The 14,992-nt window shown below is 37.7% G+C and overlaps 1 protein-coding gene across 2 annotated transcripts; it reads right to left on the bottom strand.

The window, feature by feature from the left end:
• Positions 1–657: 657 nt before the first annotated feature.
• Positions 658–14,223, bottom strand: LOC121950012 (deoxyribonuclease-1). 2 transcript variants are annotated; one of them, XM_088070390.1, is made up of 10 exons: positions 14,054–14,223; positions 10,416–10,501; positions 8,982–9,070; positions 7,614–7,700; positions 7,153–7,265; positions 6,764–6,876; positions 5,029–5,186; positions 4,340–4,436; positions 4,069–4,144; positions 658–1,114 (listed from the first exon to the last, which is right to left on the bottom strand). In XM_088070390.1, exons 2-10 carry the CDS (start codon positions 10,494–10,496, stop codon positions 945–947), a joined length of 984 nt encoding a protein of 327 aa, XP_087926516.1. In that variant the 5' UTR covers positions 10,497–10,501; positions 14,054–14,223; the 3' UTR covers positions 658–944. The 2 variants fall into 2 exon arrangements, with proteins under 2 accessions (XP_087926516.1, XP_087926520.1); XM_088070394.1 differs by lacking the exons at positions 10,416–10,501; positions 14,054–14,223 and adding an exon at positions 9,756–10,053.
• Between the last annotated feature and the right edge of the window lie 769 nt (positions 14,224–14,992).

Below are 14,992 nucleotides of genomic sequence, written 5' to 3' on the forward strand. Positions count from 1 at the left end.
AAAAGTGCTCATTTTCAAGAGCTCATAATGAAAATCCAATGTAAAAATCCCATAGGCTTTTTGACGAGGGACCCACAGGGTGTACAAATATCAAACGTTTATCTGCACTAAAGCTTGTTTATTAATGCCTGTCTTTCAATTGTCTGGTCTTCTTTTTCTTTTTCTTCTTTGTGTTTGCCTATTTTTTGAGTGCTCTATGAAAAAGTTATCATTAATATTATGTTGTGTTTTGCAGACTATTATCTTGCTGACTCAAAATATGTAAGTATCATACATTTTTGTTCACTATGGAGCTTAATTTCTACTATTATAAAATTCCAATTCCAAAAAATCCCATTGGCTTGAGGAGGTTTGTTTGCTCTAAAGCTCGTTTATCAGTGTCTGTCTTTTGATTGTCTGGTCATGTCTTTTTTTTCTTTTGTTCAGGACATGCAAATATCATAAACGTTTGCTCGCCACAAAGTTCACAAGTTCAGGGCTTTAGAGATTATGTTTTATTGTTATTGTAGGTGGACACAGAAGTTAGCATCGCCCTGGTTCCTTGGTGTTTTAAAAGGTGGTGAATCAAATGAACCCTGACCAGACCCAAACCTGTCAGCTTGCATTTAGTTTGGTTTGAGAATCAAATCTGTAAAATAATTTGTCCAAACTTGTATAAATAATGACCCAGTTATAATTTATTACAACAAAACAGACAACTTGATACTTTGATTCAGTCTAACGTCAAAACATAAAGAAAGTTCATCTCTGTCAGTTCATATCGCTGAGCGAGCGGCAATCCAGGATGGAGCCTGAGGTAATGTGGCGTGAACCCAGAGCAAATGCAGAGTCAAGTGACCAGCGAGTGTCTGGTCTGATGATCAGGTAGAGGTTCTGTATGTCACGGGTCACAAGAGGATTTTAATTTTCTGTTGGGAGCTTTGGTCGGGCCGTGCTTCCTGATTTTAAACTTCATTTCTGCTTTTCATACTGGCCACTTTCATCCGAAGGATCTGGATCTCCAGGTTGAGCTTCTCCCTCTCCAGCAGCAGGTTTCCTCTCTTCAGCTCCAGCAGATCCTCGTCCACAACCACCAGCCGTGACTGGGCCGGTTTAGGCTGCTGCTCGTCCAGACCTGCAGAGAAAAACCACATCATCCACTGAGTCCTGCAGCTTGTCAGAAACAGGTTAGGAAGACAGATCTTAGGATCTTTTTGGAAAATTATTAATTTTTTTAAGATCACTAATAACTTTATCTTGTTTGTTTAATATGCACAAAAACCAAAGTGTAAAATGACATGTGCTGGACGTTTTTTTGGGGTTTTTTTGGCCTACACAACATACAGAAGGCACTGCAAAAGATGAAAAAAAGATGCAAAAGTGATATTTGACAGGCTGTAAGGAAAAGGTGGTGGACTTTCATGCGGGAGTCTGCTGTTTGCTTCCCATCTGAATGTGATGTTTTTTTCCTACACCTTACCAATCCTAAGCATCAGCATGTGCATTTGTTGATGTCCCAGCGTTGGTTGCCATGTGCTTTTGTTGTCTAAATAAACCACACGCAGCATCATCCCACCACGTGCTGTTTACATCACAGTAACGGCATCCCGGAGCATCAACAGCAGACACAGAGGGATATCTAGAGTGTAATGTACAGACGCAGAAGTCCACTGCAAAGCGGGAATATGTGACGATTTGAGTTGAAACATGTTGCAGTTTTGTATTATGTCGTTACTGGCAGCGTTTCAACCTGACGTCCATCAGCAGCGTATCATGCAGACACCACAGGTGCTGTGCAGCCGCTTTCTCCATTCTCTGCTTTGCAGTGGACTTCGTCGTCTACATATTACGCTCTTCATATCCTTCTGCGTCGTTCTGTGTCTTCTGTTGATATTCCGGGATGGCGCTACATGGCATGGTAACATGGCAGGATGACGCTGCACTTGGTTATGTTTTGACAACACAAGCTCATGGCAACAAATGCCAGTACATCATCAAAAGTACACGCTGGCACAGATGGATAGAATTAGAGTGAGGGGACAGGTCTGATGTGACAGGTTTTTTCGGGCCATGTTCTCAACTGACGCAGACTTTCAACGTGCTGCTGTGGAAGGTGCCGCCTGGCGCCGTATAATAGCACTGCAACCGGTTCCGTTCAGCTGCGTTTTCAGCTGATGCTGTCCAGGGGTTTATCTTGCAAATGTGAAAGATGGCTTTTGGTATGCTGAAATCGCTGCAAAAGTGGCATTATTTGCTGACTTACGAATGAAAACAGCAACACCAAAAAAACAGCAGAGGTTCCAGGGAGTTACCGTTCCAGTCTTGAGCTTAAACCCCCGTTAAACGGCAAACAGCCACTTTTACATCTTAGCTCAGCCAGAGTAACGGAAGAGGACCATTTAAGCACTAAAACCAGAAAATCTGAATCTGAGTTTAAGGAACGGCACCCTGAGACCTTATATTCTAATTATACTTCAGTATCTCTTAATTCTTTATCTAATTAGGATTAGATCGTTATGTAGTGATAATGAAATATTCTTCTCATAATTGACCTTAACCACAGCAGCAGGAGAAGCACACTGATAACATTAACAATGGCTCAGCTCCATGAAATGCACCAGTAAGCTGTTCCAGTGAACCAGCATGAATAATGCCAGGACCTCCTCAAAGTGGAATGCAGCCATCATTAATGTTATTAAATGGACCTGTGCTTTTTCGGACTTCGCCAAGTCAAAATTGATTAAAGGTCTATGACTAAACATCCTAAACATCCATCCATGCCTAGCTGCCTCTGGAAAGATTAAGCCTGAAAAAGCTTTTAAAAATATGTCCAAGGCAGAAAAACTGATTTTGTGAATTCTTTTAATCTTCATTAGCAGTTTTTTAGCACTCAAAAATTCTCCCCTTGTTGTTGTGATGGTTCTTTGTGACTTTAACATGTTTTTTGCTGCGTCAGCCTTCACTGAAACACTTGGTGAAACAAAAAGTGGTTGCAATTAGTCGCAGATGCTATTGTCAAGTTGTTTTTATTCACATAAAAGAAAACGTCATAATTTAAAGTCAAGATGAAATGAAAAATTTCTAACTCATTAAGATCACATCCCTGGCAATTTTGTGCAACTATTTGATGATACATGCAACAAAAAAAATACAAAAAGTCTGTTTCTTCTTAAATAAAAATACAATAATGTAAAACAAAATATGACATGAGCCCGCGCTCATGTCATATTTTCTTTTTTATCAACCAATTCTGATCAATAATATGACATCCAGCCATTAATCAATGTGCAGGTTTTATCTGCACAAAGCTAAGATTAAGCTACCCAGGTAACAAGAGCATGATACTGTTTGTCTTTGTTTTTCCCAAAATATCATGCAGCATACTTTGTCCATCTCCCTGACGTATACTACGACCGCGCCTGTATGACACCATCAGGCCGTTATGACATGCCTGGATCGACATCAGTTTTCCTATGCTACGTTCACACGCCTTTCACAGGCATTTTAACTGCTAAAATCTGAGAAAACAGGTCTGAGTTCCAACAAAAACAATGGAAAAGGGCAAATTGGCAAGAAATGTCCAGCAAACTGAAAAACAAAAAAGTAAAGGTGACAAGAAAATACAAAAAAGAGAAAAAATCCTGGAAAATTAGAGTCATAATTCTCTTGATTACAGAAAAAAGAAAAAAAATTATTATTTTGTTGTTCTTGAGGTTATTTCTTGTTTTTTTTCCTTTGTTTGTATGTTTGTTCTTTACTCTTCTTTGATGTCTTTTGTTGTCTATTATACCATGTATGTACTTGCCATGCAGCTATATGCACTATGTGCCCAATACAAATATAAGACAATAAAATTTATCTTATCTTCTCTAATATAAATTAGATCATATATCTAAAACATCACATCCTTCCTGCTTCACTTGGAAATACGTCACCATACTGAGGCTAAATGCTCTCAAAATACGGTTTCATCTGGACTTTAACTTGACATAAACATTGATTTTTATACTTAGTATTAATAGTAATAGTAGTAGTAAAACACAATACTAATAATAATTATAAGTATGTAAGCATAATTGTGCCAGTTACCATCCTCTTCATGCGCTTTGTTAGTCAAAGTCTTCAGCTCCACCTCCACAGGGTAATGGTCGCTCACTTTCAGAGCCTGAAATATATTGATGAATAAAGTTATTCATTATTTAACTTGAGAATTTTGTAATTCTGGATGAATGTGAACTAAGTTGTGTTGGAGAAAATTAAACCAGGAGAGAAAAAGACTTTAAAAGCAAAGCTTATGACAACATCACGATAATTAATTTCAGTTTTTTTGCTAAAATTCAGCATGAAAACAACAACAAACCTGCTCCTCACTGAGTCTGTACGCATTATGGAAGTTGAAGGGTTTGGCAGAGTTTGGTACGACAGCCTGGACCATGTCGTCTCCGTACACCACGATCCTGAACAGACACACACGTATGTTCTTTTACTCATATTACATACGTTTGTCTCTTAAGATACTTGGATTTTACGCCAGCAGTCTTTATAAATACTACAATACAATAATGATTGTATCCACAGGGTATGTGGAAAATCAATAAACTAAGTTCCAGGCTCAGCCCCCAAATCCCCGCAAATCTTAAAAACACCCCTAATTTAGGTTTCTATACCTTGACTGGAGCCCCCCCCATGCTTTATTTTACCAAAAATATGAACAAAATATGCCAGATTGCCAGATAAACAAGAACACGCACATACATGAGAGCACAGATAATTGTCATTCTAGACAGTACATGATAAATAATATGATAAATAATCATAATATCAATACCTAAATCAATAAAAATATTGAAAAAAATGAAGAGAAACAAAAGCAAACAAACAAAATAACTCATATTCATGTCACATCAGGGTTTTTTGGTAATATTCTAAAAATCTGTTGTATTTTGGTTATTTATAAGAGCAAAAAAATAAATATGGATAAAGAATTTAACCATAAAAAACAAACAAGTATTTGTTACTTGCTGTCAGGTGATATCTGTCGCAGGTTACCTGTCGTACGTGTGGTTGTTTCGGGTGCTGGCCGTGGTGTCCACATCGTCTCCAATCAGCCAGTGGAAGTTGGGGTCGCTGCGGATCCGGATGCTCTTCATATCCTTCTTGGACACGTACGCACCGTCTGCGTTAAAGTCTCCCAGGATCATCACGTTCTGGAGGTCAGGGGCCAAAAACCAGCAACGCAAGGGTCAACAGGAGCGCAGACTTCACTTACACCTGTGCCCCCCAACAGGTAAACATTTCAACTGTTTATCTGTTAGTTATTTGCTACCGATTTCAGTCAGATATTTGTTACTTTTAGCTAAACATGTCAACTGTTTATTTGTTACTTTTAGCTAATGATTTTGGCTGTTAATCTATTACATTTAGCTAACTGTTTCAGCCGTTTACTTTTAGCTAACGTAACAAACACATATTCATGCCTCATAGATACTATTTCGTGTTTTATCTATTAGACTTACATTTAGCTAACTATTTTAAGTTTTTATTAATTACTTTTAGTTCACGTTTTCAACTTTTTATCTATTACTTTTTGCTACCTATTTCAGTCATTTTTCCAGTACTTTTAGCTAACGTAACAAACAGATATTCGTCGCTAGCTATTTCAAGTTTTTATTCATTACTTTTAGTTCCCATTTTCAACTGTTTATCCATTACTTTAAGCTAACTATTTTAGTCAATTATGTCACTTTTAATTAACAATTCAACAGTTTATCTATTACATTTAGCTAATAACTGCAGCTGTTCCACTATTTTTAGCTAACTAACTCAGCCATTTACTTTTAGCTAACGTCACACACAGATATTCATAGCTAACTATTTACAGTTTTCATCTATCACTTTTAGCTCACATTTTCAACTGTTTATTCATTACTGTACGATAACCATTTCAGTCATTTATCCGTTACTTTAGCTATCTGTTTCAACTGTTTATCTTTTACTTTTAGCTAATGACTTCAGCCAATTATCTGGTACATGTAGCTGACAATCTCATCTGTTTATCCATTACTTTTTAAGCATATGATTTCAACTGTTTATACATTACTCTTAGCATATGATTTCGGCTGTTTTTACATTACTTGTGGTTGAACATTTTAACTGTTTATTTATTAGTTTTAGTGAAACATTTAAACAGTTTATTTACTTCTTTTAGCAAACTATTTCAGTCATTTATCCTTTTCTATCGCTAATTATTTCAACTGTTTGTTGCTTTTGGGTAAACATTTTAGCCAATTATCTGTTGCATTTAGCTGACAGTCATGTTTGTTTATCCATTACTTTTAGCTGAAGGTTTCAACTGTTTATGCATTACTTATAGGTAACATTTTTAACTGTTTATCTATTAAACTTTTTATTCATTACTTTTAGCTAACTATTTTAGTTATTAATCTGTTAATTTTAGCCAAGAATTTCAACTGTTGTCAATATTTCATTTACTGTTTCAATCAATCATACATGACTTTTAGCTAAAAATTTCAACTATCATTACTTTTAGCTAATGATTCTAACTACTTATTGATAACGTTTAGCCCAATATTTCAACTGTATATCCATTCATTTATTTATACTAACTACTATGGTATGTTAATTATGTAAGCTAACCCTGACAACAGTTTGAACTGTTTACAAGGTACAAGGTACTACTCTAGTAAAATGTGAAATACTGTTTACACAGTGACTGTAAATGTAAAGTACAGCAGTCAGTGTACTAATATTGTCATGTCCTTACATCGGTCCTCCACTTTTCCTTGACGTGCTGGAAGACATCATAGAGCTCGTCCAGCTCCTTCTCCGAGTCCTCTGGTTTTGTGTGAACTGGGATCATCACCAGGTCCTTCAGTACTGCGGTAAGCACACACACCCAAACATACATACACAGACACACACACACACACACACACACACACACACACACACACACACAGAGTCGTTACCTCTAGTAAACTTTGCTGTTATTACACCCAAACTTAACCCAAAGCCTATTCCCGTGTCCTAACCTAAATCTAAAAAGATCAAAGTTGTTGTTGCATATCCCTTATTTTTATATCTTTTGCAAAATATTCTCTAATCTCTAAAAACTCTCAGTGTTCATTTGTGAGCTCAACAGTCGCCTCGTACCTGTACTGAGGCATCTGAACCTCAGGATGTAGGGATCTCTGGCGAAAACGTCTCCCCCCTCAGTAACCTGGTCATCAAACTGATAGGAGCCCACCAAGTCAACCAAGTCATCCCTGCACACACACACACACACACACACACACACACACACACACACACACACGTTAATCAATACATTATAAATATGCAGCTTCAGAATGATCAGCTGAGTTGGTTTGAGGTGTCTTAGGGTCCTGTTCTTTCAGAAAGGCAGCTTCAACAATAGTATTGATCCAGCTACCTCAGTAGTTCAGTTACTAATTAAAGCTAATCAGGTTAAGTTTGTTATCCATGTATGAAGAACAGGAATCTCTTGTACTAACACACAGCCTGTTACAGGCTCCAAACTCATTCAAATACTCATCACAGTTTGACATTTTTGTGGAGAATCACTGAGAATCTTGTGCAGGTGAAAAACTCGCCTGTACAGGAACATGAACTGCTCCTTGTAGCGCGACCGGCCCAGACGACTGCTGATCTTCAGAGTGTAGTGATGCTTATTGTTGGCTCTGGACAGACAGTTAGACAGACGTAATGTAAGACGGAGATTGTACAGGCATTGAAAACCTTGAACAGTCATGGAATTTGCAAATGGCAATGTGGGAAAGGCCCCGAAAAGTTTTGGAAATCTAAATATACCCTGAAAGTTTTGGAAAAGTGATAGAATTTTATTTCACAAACTTGACTAATAACACATGATGTGTTCAAGGACCACTGGAAATCTGAAAATCTGATGATAATTTATGTTTTTACAGTGTCTGGCTGTGACAAATGTCATTTTGGTGATTTTTGCCACCACCATTCCCCCTCTAATAAATGACAAACAGTCCCTTAGTTATTTTTAAATATTCAGTTTTAATCTGGTTCTGAATTCATTATTTTTTAAATAATGCACATTTTAAAAAGCTAGATAATACTGAAATGAAGCTATATATTTAGTAATTAAAAAGAACTAATAAAAAGTATTGATGGTCATGTCACAGAATGTATTGTCTTTAAAATTTTCCTCAAAGTCATGGAGACATGGAAATTTATTGGTGAACATATGTACGAACCCTGGCTACCATCAGGTCCACATTTGTGGTTTTAAGTGAAATTCCTCAATAACTATTGGATAACTTGCCATAAAATTTGAATTAGGCATTCATGGCAATCCCTTAACTTTTCATCTAGCATCATTATCGAGTAAAATTTCAAATTTGCTCAATACTTCAGCCTCAGTTGTAATCTGTGTTTAGTGCTAATTACCAAATGTAAGCATGCTAACACATCAATACCCGTTTTCCACCAAAATGAGTTCCAGAGCTGTGTACACGGCTCTGCAGCAGACGTGTGTGTGTGTGTCTGTTCAACATCACGGACAAGTTGCAGACCCAATGAACAGCAGAAAGCAGCAGCATGGACAGGGGTCTGTGAAAAACGTTGGTTAGTTGTCTTTATATATCTCTTACTTATCCACACTCTCCTTCAAACTTGGTGCAGACTAATTTGGATCGATGTTTTAGCGCTGCTTTCGCTGGTTGCAGCTTGCTGCTATGTCTCTATCAATGCCGATCATCACAGCCAGAGGTGATAAATACCTGTGACTACGGCAGTCATTTGACCTGGGTGTGAATGCAGATTGTACTCTTTCCTGTTGCTTTGAAAAGCCAGATGTTATCAGGTGGTAGTGTTTTTTGTGCAATGGTAATGATGTATATGATGGTGAGCATGGTTAAGCATTGTCGATTTGAGTATGTTAGCATGTTAACAATACTAATAAAAAAACTAGAAATCAAACCTGCACTTACTTGTTAAGAGCATCCAGAAAGGTTTTAACAGACTCTCCGCTGACGTCCACCACCTCCAGGATCACAATGATCTCATATCGAGACACGATCTGGAGGAGGAAGGGAGACAGAAGATTGTTGCATTTAGTCTTTGAACTCCCATTTTCTGCTTGAGTGAGTACAAGTAAGACCTCTACATCCTGATTGGTTCACATAGCCCACTGTTTCCTAAAGCAGATGTAATTTGCAGATTTTCTGATGCATTTCAGCAGGGGTTGCACCTAACGCTTATTTTTTTATTGATTAATATATAGATTATTTTTTTGATTAATCGATTAATCTATTGATTATTTTTTATTGATCTAACTATTTTTTTATTACTCAATAAATTTTACAACGAATTTACTGAAAATAACATTTTAAAACTTCTCATACACTGCAGGGCATTATTCCCCAACAACAAAATAGCCCAGTCTTAACTGGATATCTGTGTTTTACAGTCTGATATAAAGTCTCTCCAAAATAAAATTAATGCAAGAGCTTGTTCCACATGTAGTGCAATCTACATTTAGCAATCCAACTGCAAAATAAATAAAACAATGTAAAATTCAAGTCACTTTTAGGAGGAGTAACAAAACAGTTACTCTTTGTTACAGTAACAAACCTCAAATCCAGCAGTCCAACAAAATATCTTACAGTAAAATTAGTGCAATTTGAAAAAAAGTATAATTTTTCTCTAACAGAAATAATTATAACTAGTACATTATTTCTGCATCAAAATAGACCAGCCTTAACTGGGCCTTGAGGCATACTGCTGCCTGCTGATATGAGTGCTGTATTTTCATATTTAGTTCCTGCACAGCTGACGACCCCATCCTGTTAATGTTTCAAAATAAAATGCATTGTATCAGCAGCTGATGCCGTTCTGTCCATAGAGACCCAGTCAGATAGCTTTTGTTTTGAAAGGAAAGCAAGGAAGTTGAGGTAAAACAAGCATCTTTGTATTTCCACATCTCTGTGACGGAGAGACTTTAAACTGCAGTATAAAGTATCACAGTCAACAAACGCGAGCGTCACGCGTAAAAAAACGGCGAGGCACCGTTTCTGCAGCTGTGCCGCAGCTGACAGGCGCTGCTCGTGCACGCTCTGACTTGATACACGCGCGCCCAAACAAAAAACAACACGCCCGGCGCTGCTCACGCTCTCATTACGCGCGCTGTGTGAAACGATGCGACGCATCGACGCACGTTACGTAAATCGACGTATACACGTAATCGATTACGTCGACGCGTCGCCCAAGCCCTACATTTCAGTAGAGTCACTTAAGCAACACGACTTTTCCTCTTGTGAAAAGGACACAGTTTCATAGGAGCAGGTGACAGTGTTGCAGGTTAAAGTTTGTAAAGTGTGTGCGTGTGTTTTCTGTTAGTGTTTTTTTACACTAGTCGTTTTTACCTTAACCAGGATATTGAGGACATCTGGGTCTGACACTTTGTTTACTCCAAACTTCTGGATGTTGAAAGCTGCTATTTTCATGGTGGCTGCAGAGACAAAAAAAAAGACAGACGGGAAGAGAAGGGAAATAATATTGACATTTTAATGAGTCTGTATGTTACTGAAGCAGTACAGGCGTGGCATTACTATAGCTACAGTAAGTAAACTGTACGTGTGTGTGTGTTTGTGTGTTTGTGCCAAGCAGCCATGTCTCATAAATCTCTTTTACTTACCTGTGGCCTGTGTACTAGGCTAAAAAATGTGTACTATAAACACAGAAACAATGTATGCTGTGGTTTAAGTCACACTATAAAGATAAAATACCACCTGCAACATGTTTCATTAAGCCTGACTCTATACAGCAGGTATGTGTTACATCAGGGACGCTCAACTTGCTTTGGGGCCGCATTTGCAAAATGACAGGAGGCTAGGGGCCAGTTGCAGCAGTCTTATACATGTTCTCAGATTTGAGGACATTTCTGAGATTTAAGGACGTTTCTAGAATTTTAGGACATTAGGGGCTTAGCTAGGACCTCTGTCAGCGGGTGAGAGGGATAAATAACCCAACGGTGTTTTAATACCGCTCCTACTTAACAGTCCAGCTCAACTGAGACTATGACAGCACAAATTAGATTACTCATAGTCTTGGTTATTAACAGGAAACACTGGGGTTATTTTTTCCCTACCGAATAACTTTGCTGTTTTTCCTAAATCCTACCTAAACTAACCCCTATTGAGATCAGTGCTTTAACAAAAATATCTCCTGAAAACATTCAGGACTTGTCCTAACAGGTTTAGTCACCGTGTCTTAATGTTGCACGCTAACAGACCCTCCCATCAGCCAGCCTTCACCCATCTGACGGAGTCTTTGCAGCACTCGGCATACTGTACCAACACTGGGCTGTGTGATTGGCGCTTTCAGCACCAATCTGTCAGTTCACTCTACAGGCTCCTATCCCAAATATTTGTCTTTCATCTCCAAAGGAGAAGTCCATGTTCAGGGAAAAGCAAACACAAGTGAAAATAGCCCGTCTGTCATTACACGTCTGTCAGGACTGTAAAGAATGTAACGTCTTAAAAATCAAACAGCTCCTGGACTAACCTGCAAGTCCGGACCCCCAGTGGGGATCCTCAAAGCTTCATGGGTGGTTTTAAAGCCTTCTTAATTTTATAGGGTGTAAAACTTTTTAAAAATGAAACTCTTTGAAACCTTGAGCAATGTCACTTTTCTTGTTCTGCTTTCAGACGCCTTTCACAAATATTTAACCGTTGAACGCAAATTGCTGCGATTTCTTTCAGAAACACGGAAAAGAAGTCAATGAGCAACTTGTAAAGAAACTTGGCTCCACGAAATTGCAAGAAATTAGTGCATTTAGAAAATTATTTTTAAAAGCTAGGGAATAAACTATACTTATCATGATCATAATTCTCTGAAATTATGTTACAAAATTATTATAATTTTCAATCACTTTTATTATCTTTTTTTTTAAACTAGTTTACAGGTAATTTTTTTGTACTTCTACCTAATTTCTTGCTAATTTTTGGATAATTTCTTCTTCTGTTGCTCATTGCCTTCTTCCCATGTTTTTAAAAGAAATAAAGCCAATTTGCTCAGGGTTTCAAATGGTTAAAGTTGGCGATATATGGCTGCTGCTAATACATAAAAAGTAAAAACGTCAGATTTAACATACAAACATTTTAATACAGGACTTGTACTTTTAGTGGAATATTTTTGTTTACTGTGTTTTTACTCGAGTAATTATTACATATATGTTTTTCACAACCAGAGATAAGCCATGCAATGTCCGTCTGAAAGCAGCAGTGCATACATTCATACATTGGTGAAAACATTATTTATTTATTTTTACAATATCTATTATTTCTTTGTTTCTACATTAAATGTGATACAGTCGAAGAAAATAATTCTATGGGGAAGACGGAAGTAACAACTGAAATGAAACTGAGCTTCCTAGAACAAAACCACAGACAGTCTTGCTGTATCCAAACATTTTTGTGTAACCCAGTATCCTTTTTAAAAAATTAATCCATACATTCTATATGTTCTTCAAAATTCCTCCATCTGAGTTAAGACAGATTCACCCAAAGTCGCTTTCTTTATGTGCCCCTACACTTTTGGTTGCACATCAGAACTGAAAAACCCGTCAAACCATAGTTCCTTAATAGATTCATCAGAGTCTCCCAGTACTCCCCTTCCCTCTAAAATGTCCTCAAAACTTTCTTCCACTGAAACTTAATTTAAGTAACAGTAAGACCTGGTAAACATGTTACTGGTACCTGATTCATACTGTGGAATTACACTTCGGCTCCTTGAATTTGCTGTTTTTTCTTCTTTTATTGGACTGCTGGTTGAACATAAAGGGCAATTCAAAGATGTCACTTTGTGCTCTAGGAAAATGTAATTTTCATGATAAGAAATTCAGTTTGTGGTTGTTCACACAGAGAAACTTAAGGGTTGATTGTTGTGTTAATCCCCATTTTGGTTTGACAGTTGACCCATTCAACACCCGTAACCTCCGTGTTAACTGTAATGTGTCGAGGAGGTTGTTCAGCAAGTTTGTATTTGTCATCTAGCCAAGTGATCACTAGACACTCAGGCTGATAACACCTCTACACACACACATGCATGCACACACACACACACACACACACACACACACACACACACACACACACACAGACAGAGCAAATAATGTCCTCTCTGTAAATACAGAGATCAGATATCAGTGTTGCCCTGACAAGTTTTGCATCTTAGGAAACCTTCAGCCAATGTTTCTACCTGTCCTGTCTGCTCTCACTATAGACTGTAAAACATAAAAAATAAAACAGTCTGTGACGTCTGAACAAACTCTAATGAGTGCTTAAACTTATAATATATCAAGTAAGTTTTACAGCCAATGCTTGTTTACTTTAATTTCAGCCAAATTCTACTTTCATGTTGCCGTTTTTTCCATTGTTTTAGTATGTTTAGTCTTTGATGAAATTAAAAATTTCAATAAATTATTAGATTTAGAAAGTTATTTTTTAAAGTTAGGGGAAAATGTCTAGAGAAAAAAGAAAAGAAAAAAGACAAGGAAAATTGTGTAGGTACATAAGTTAAAAGTTGGGGAAATTGTCTGTGGTTTAGGAAAATATTAAGGGAAAAAAGAAAAACACTAGTGAAAATGTATGTAACAAAATTATTCGAACTTTTGAGCATTTTTTTCAGGCCATTTCCTTGTTTGTTTGTTTGTGTTACTATTTTCCATGTGATTTTCTTTTCACTAATGCTATATTTCACTTGGTTGCTCACTGCCTTCTTCTTGTGTTTTTTTTTTAAAGAAATCAAGCCAATTTATTCAGGTTACAGAGGAATAAAATAAAGATTTGAATACTTGGTCCATCAAAGATTATAACAAAGTATCAGGCAAAACCCAAGTAAACTACCAGTGCCTCACATCTCTTTAATGACTCAACTGAGTTATTGTACCTGTTGTTTTACGGCCTACAGATGTTTTCTATTGTCCTCAGACACAAAAAGCATTTCAGGTATTCAGCTCAGCCTGAGGGAACGCAAAACAAAAAGACGAGTTGTTGCTCACCTGTAGGAGAATCTGCTGCTGCTGACCGGACCTTTAGATCTGATTAGTTTATTCCCAGTGAGCATTAAATGATGTGAAGAAAGACAAGGTTGTTGTCTTCACACTGAAAACCCCCCAGTCTGAAGTCACTGCCGGGGGTAAAGCTTCGTATAGTACGACCACAGGAAGCGGATTGGCCAGGAGCCAACCAATCGCAGGGGCTGGGCTAATGTGGAGAGAGAGGAAGAACAAAACCAGTATCCCGCCCCTCACAGTGTTTTCCTGTTTGATTTTTTAGTGCGTTCATATGTGTGTGTGCGTGCGTGTGTGTGTGTGTGTGTGTGAGTGAGTGACAAATACCAAGACAAATACCTGAGCATGTGCCCGGGGCCATGAATTCAACTAAAACACAAGAAACTTGTGAAATTCACACGGACATTTGACTTACATCAACACAAGATACACCGTACCGCAGGAATACTTTTGCGTAATGGCAGAAGGTCGGTGCAGTCGCGGCAGCCCCACGTTTTTAGTATTAAAGGATGTTTCTGGGACTTTAGGAAGTTTCTAGAGTTTTCAGATTTTTGCACATTTCGAGCATTTTAGTTTCTGAATTTTACATCATGTTTAAGATTTTGGGACATGTCTAGGATGTTAATGCGTTTCTAGGATTTCAGGGCGATTCTAGGATTTCAGGGCGATTCTAGGATTTTGGGACATTTCTAGAATTTTACAACAGTTTTCAGATTTTAGGACATCTCTTGGATTTTAGCATGTTTATTCATTATTGGACATTTCTGGGAGCGCCAGACAATCCCGGGGTCAGCGGGTCAGACCGCGTGCTCCCGGTGCTCCGGTTCAGTCAGATTAGATTACCTTGTATTCCAGAGCGCGGTCCGTTTGTCTTTCTGTTTACAGAAAGCATCCATTATTTCTTTCTATTTTATCCTGAATTGTACA

The sequence above is a fragment of the Plectropomus leopardus genome, chromosome 2 (assembly GCF_026936395.1).
Source record: "Plectropomus leopardus strain MGB_pleo_1.0 chromosome 2, ASM2693639v1, whole genome shotgun sequence".
In the NCBI taxonomy this organism is placed as follows: domain Eukaryota; kingdom Metazoa; phylum Chordata; class Actinopteri; order Perciformes; family Serranidae; genus Plectropomus; species Plectropomus leopardus.

Bases quoted from the DNA above. Each gene is read 5' to 3' on its own strand.
- LOC121950012 (XM_088070390.1), bottom strand. From the start codon at position 10,496: ATGAAAATAGCAGCTTTCAACATCCAGAAGTTTGGAGTAAACAAAGTG. The intron at 4,437-5,028 runs GTAACCTGCGAC...GTGTCTGTTCAG, and splicing joins AACAACCACACGTACGACAG to GATCGTGGTGTACGGAGACG. The intron at 1,115-4,068 runs GTAACTGGCACA...TTTTCTCTGCAG, and splicing joins CAAAGCGCATGAAGAGGATG to GTCTGGACGAGCAGCAGCCT.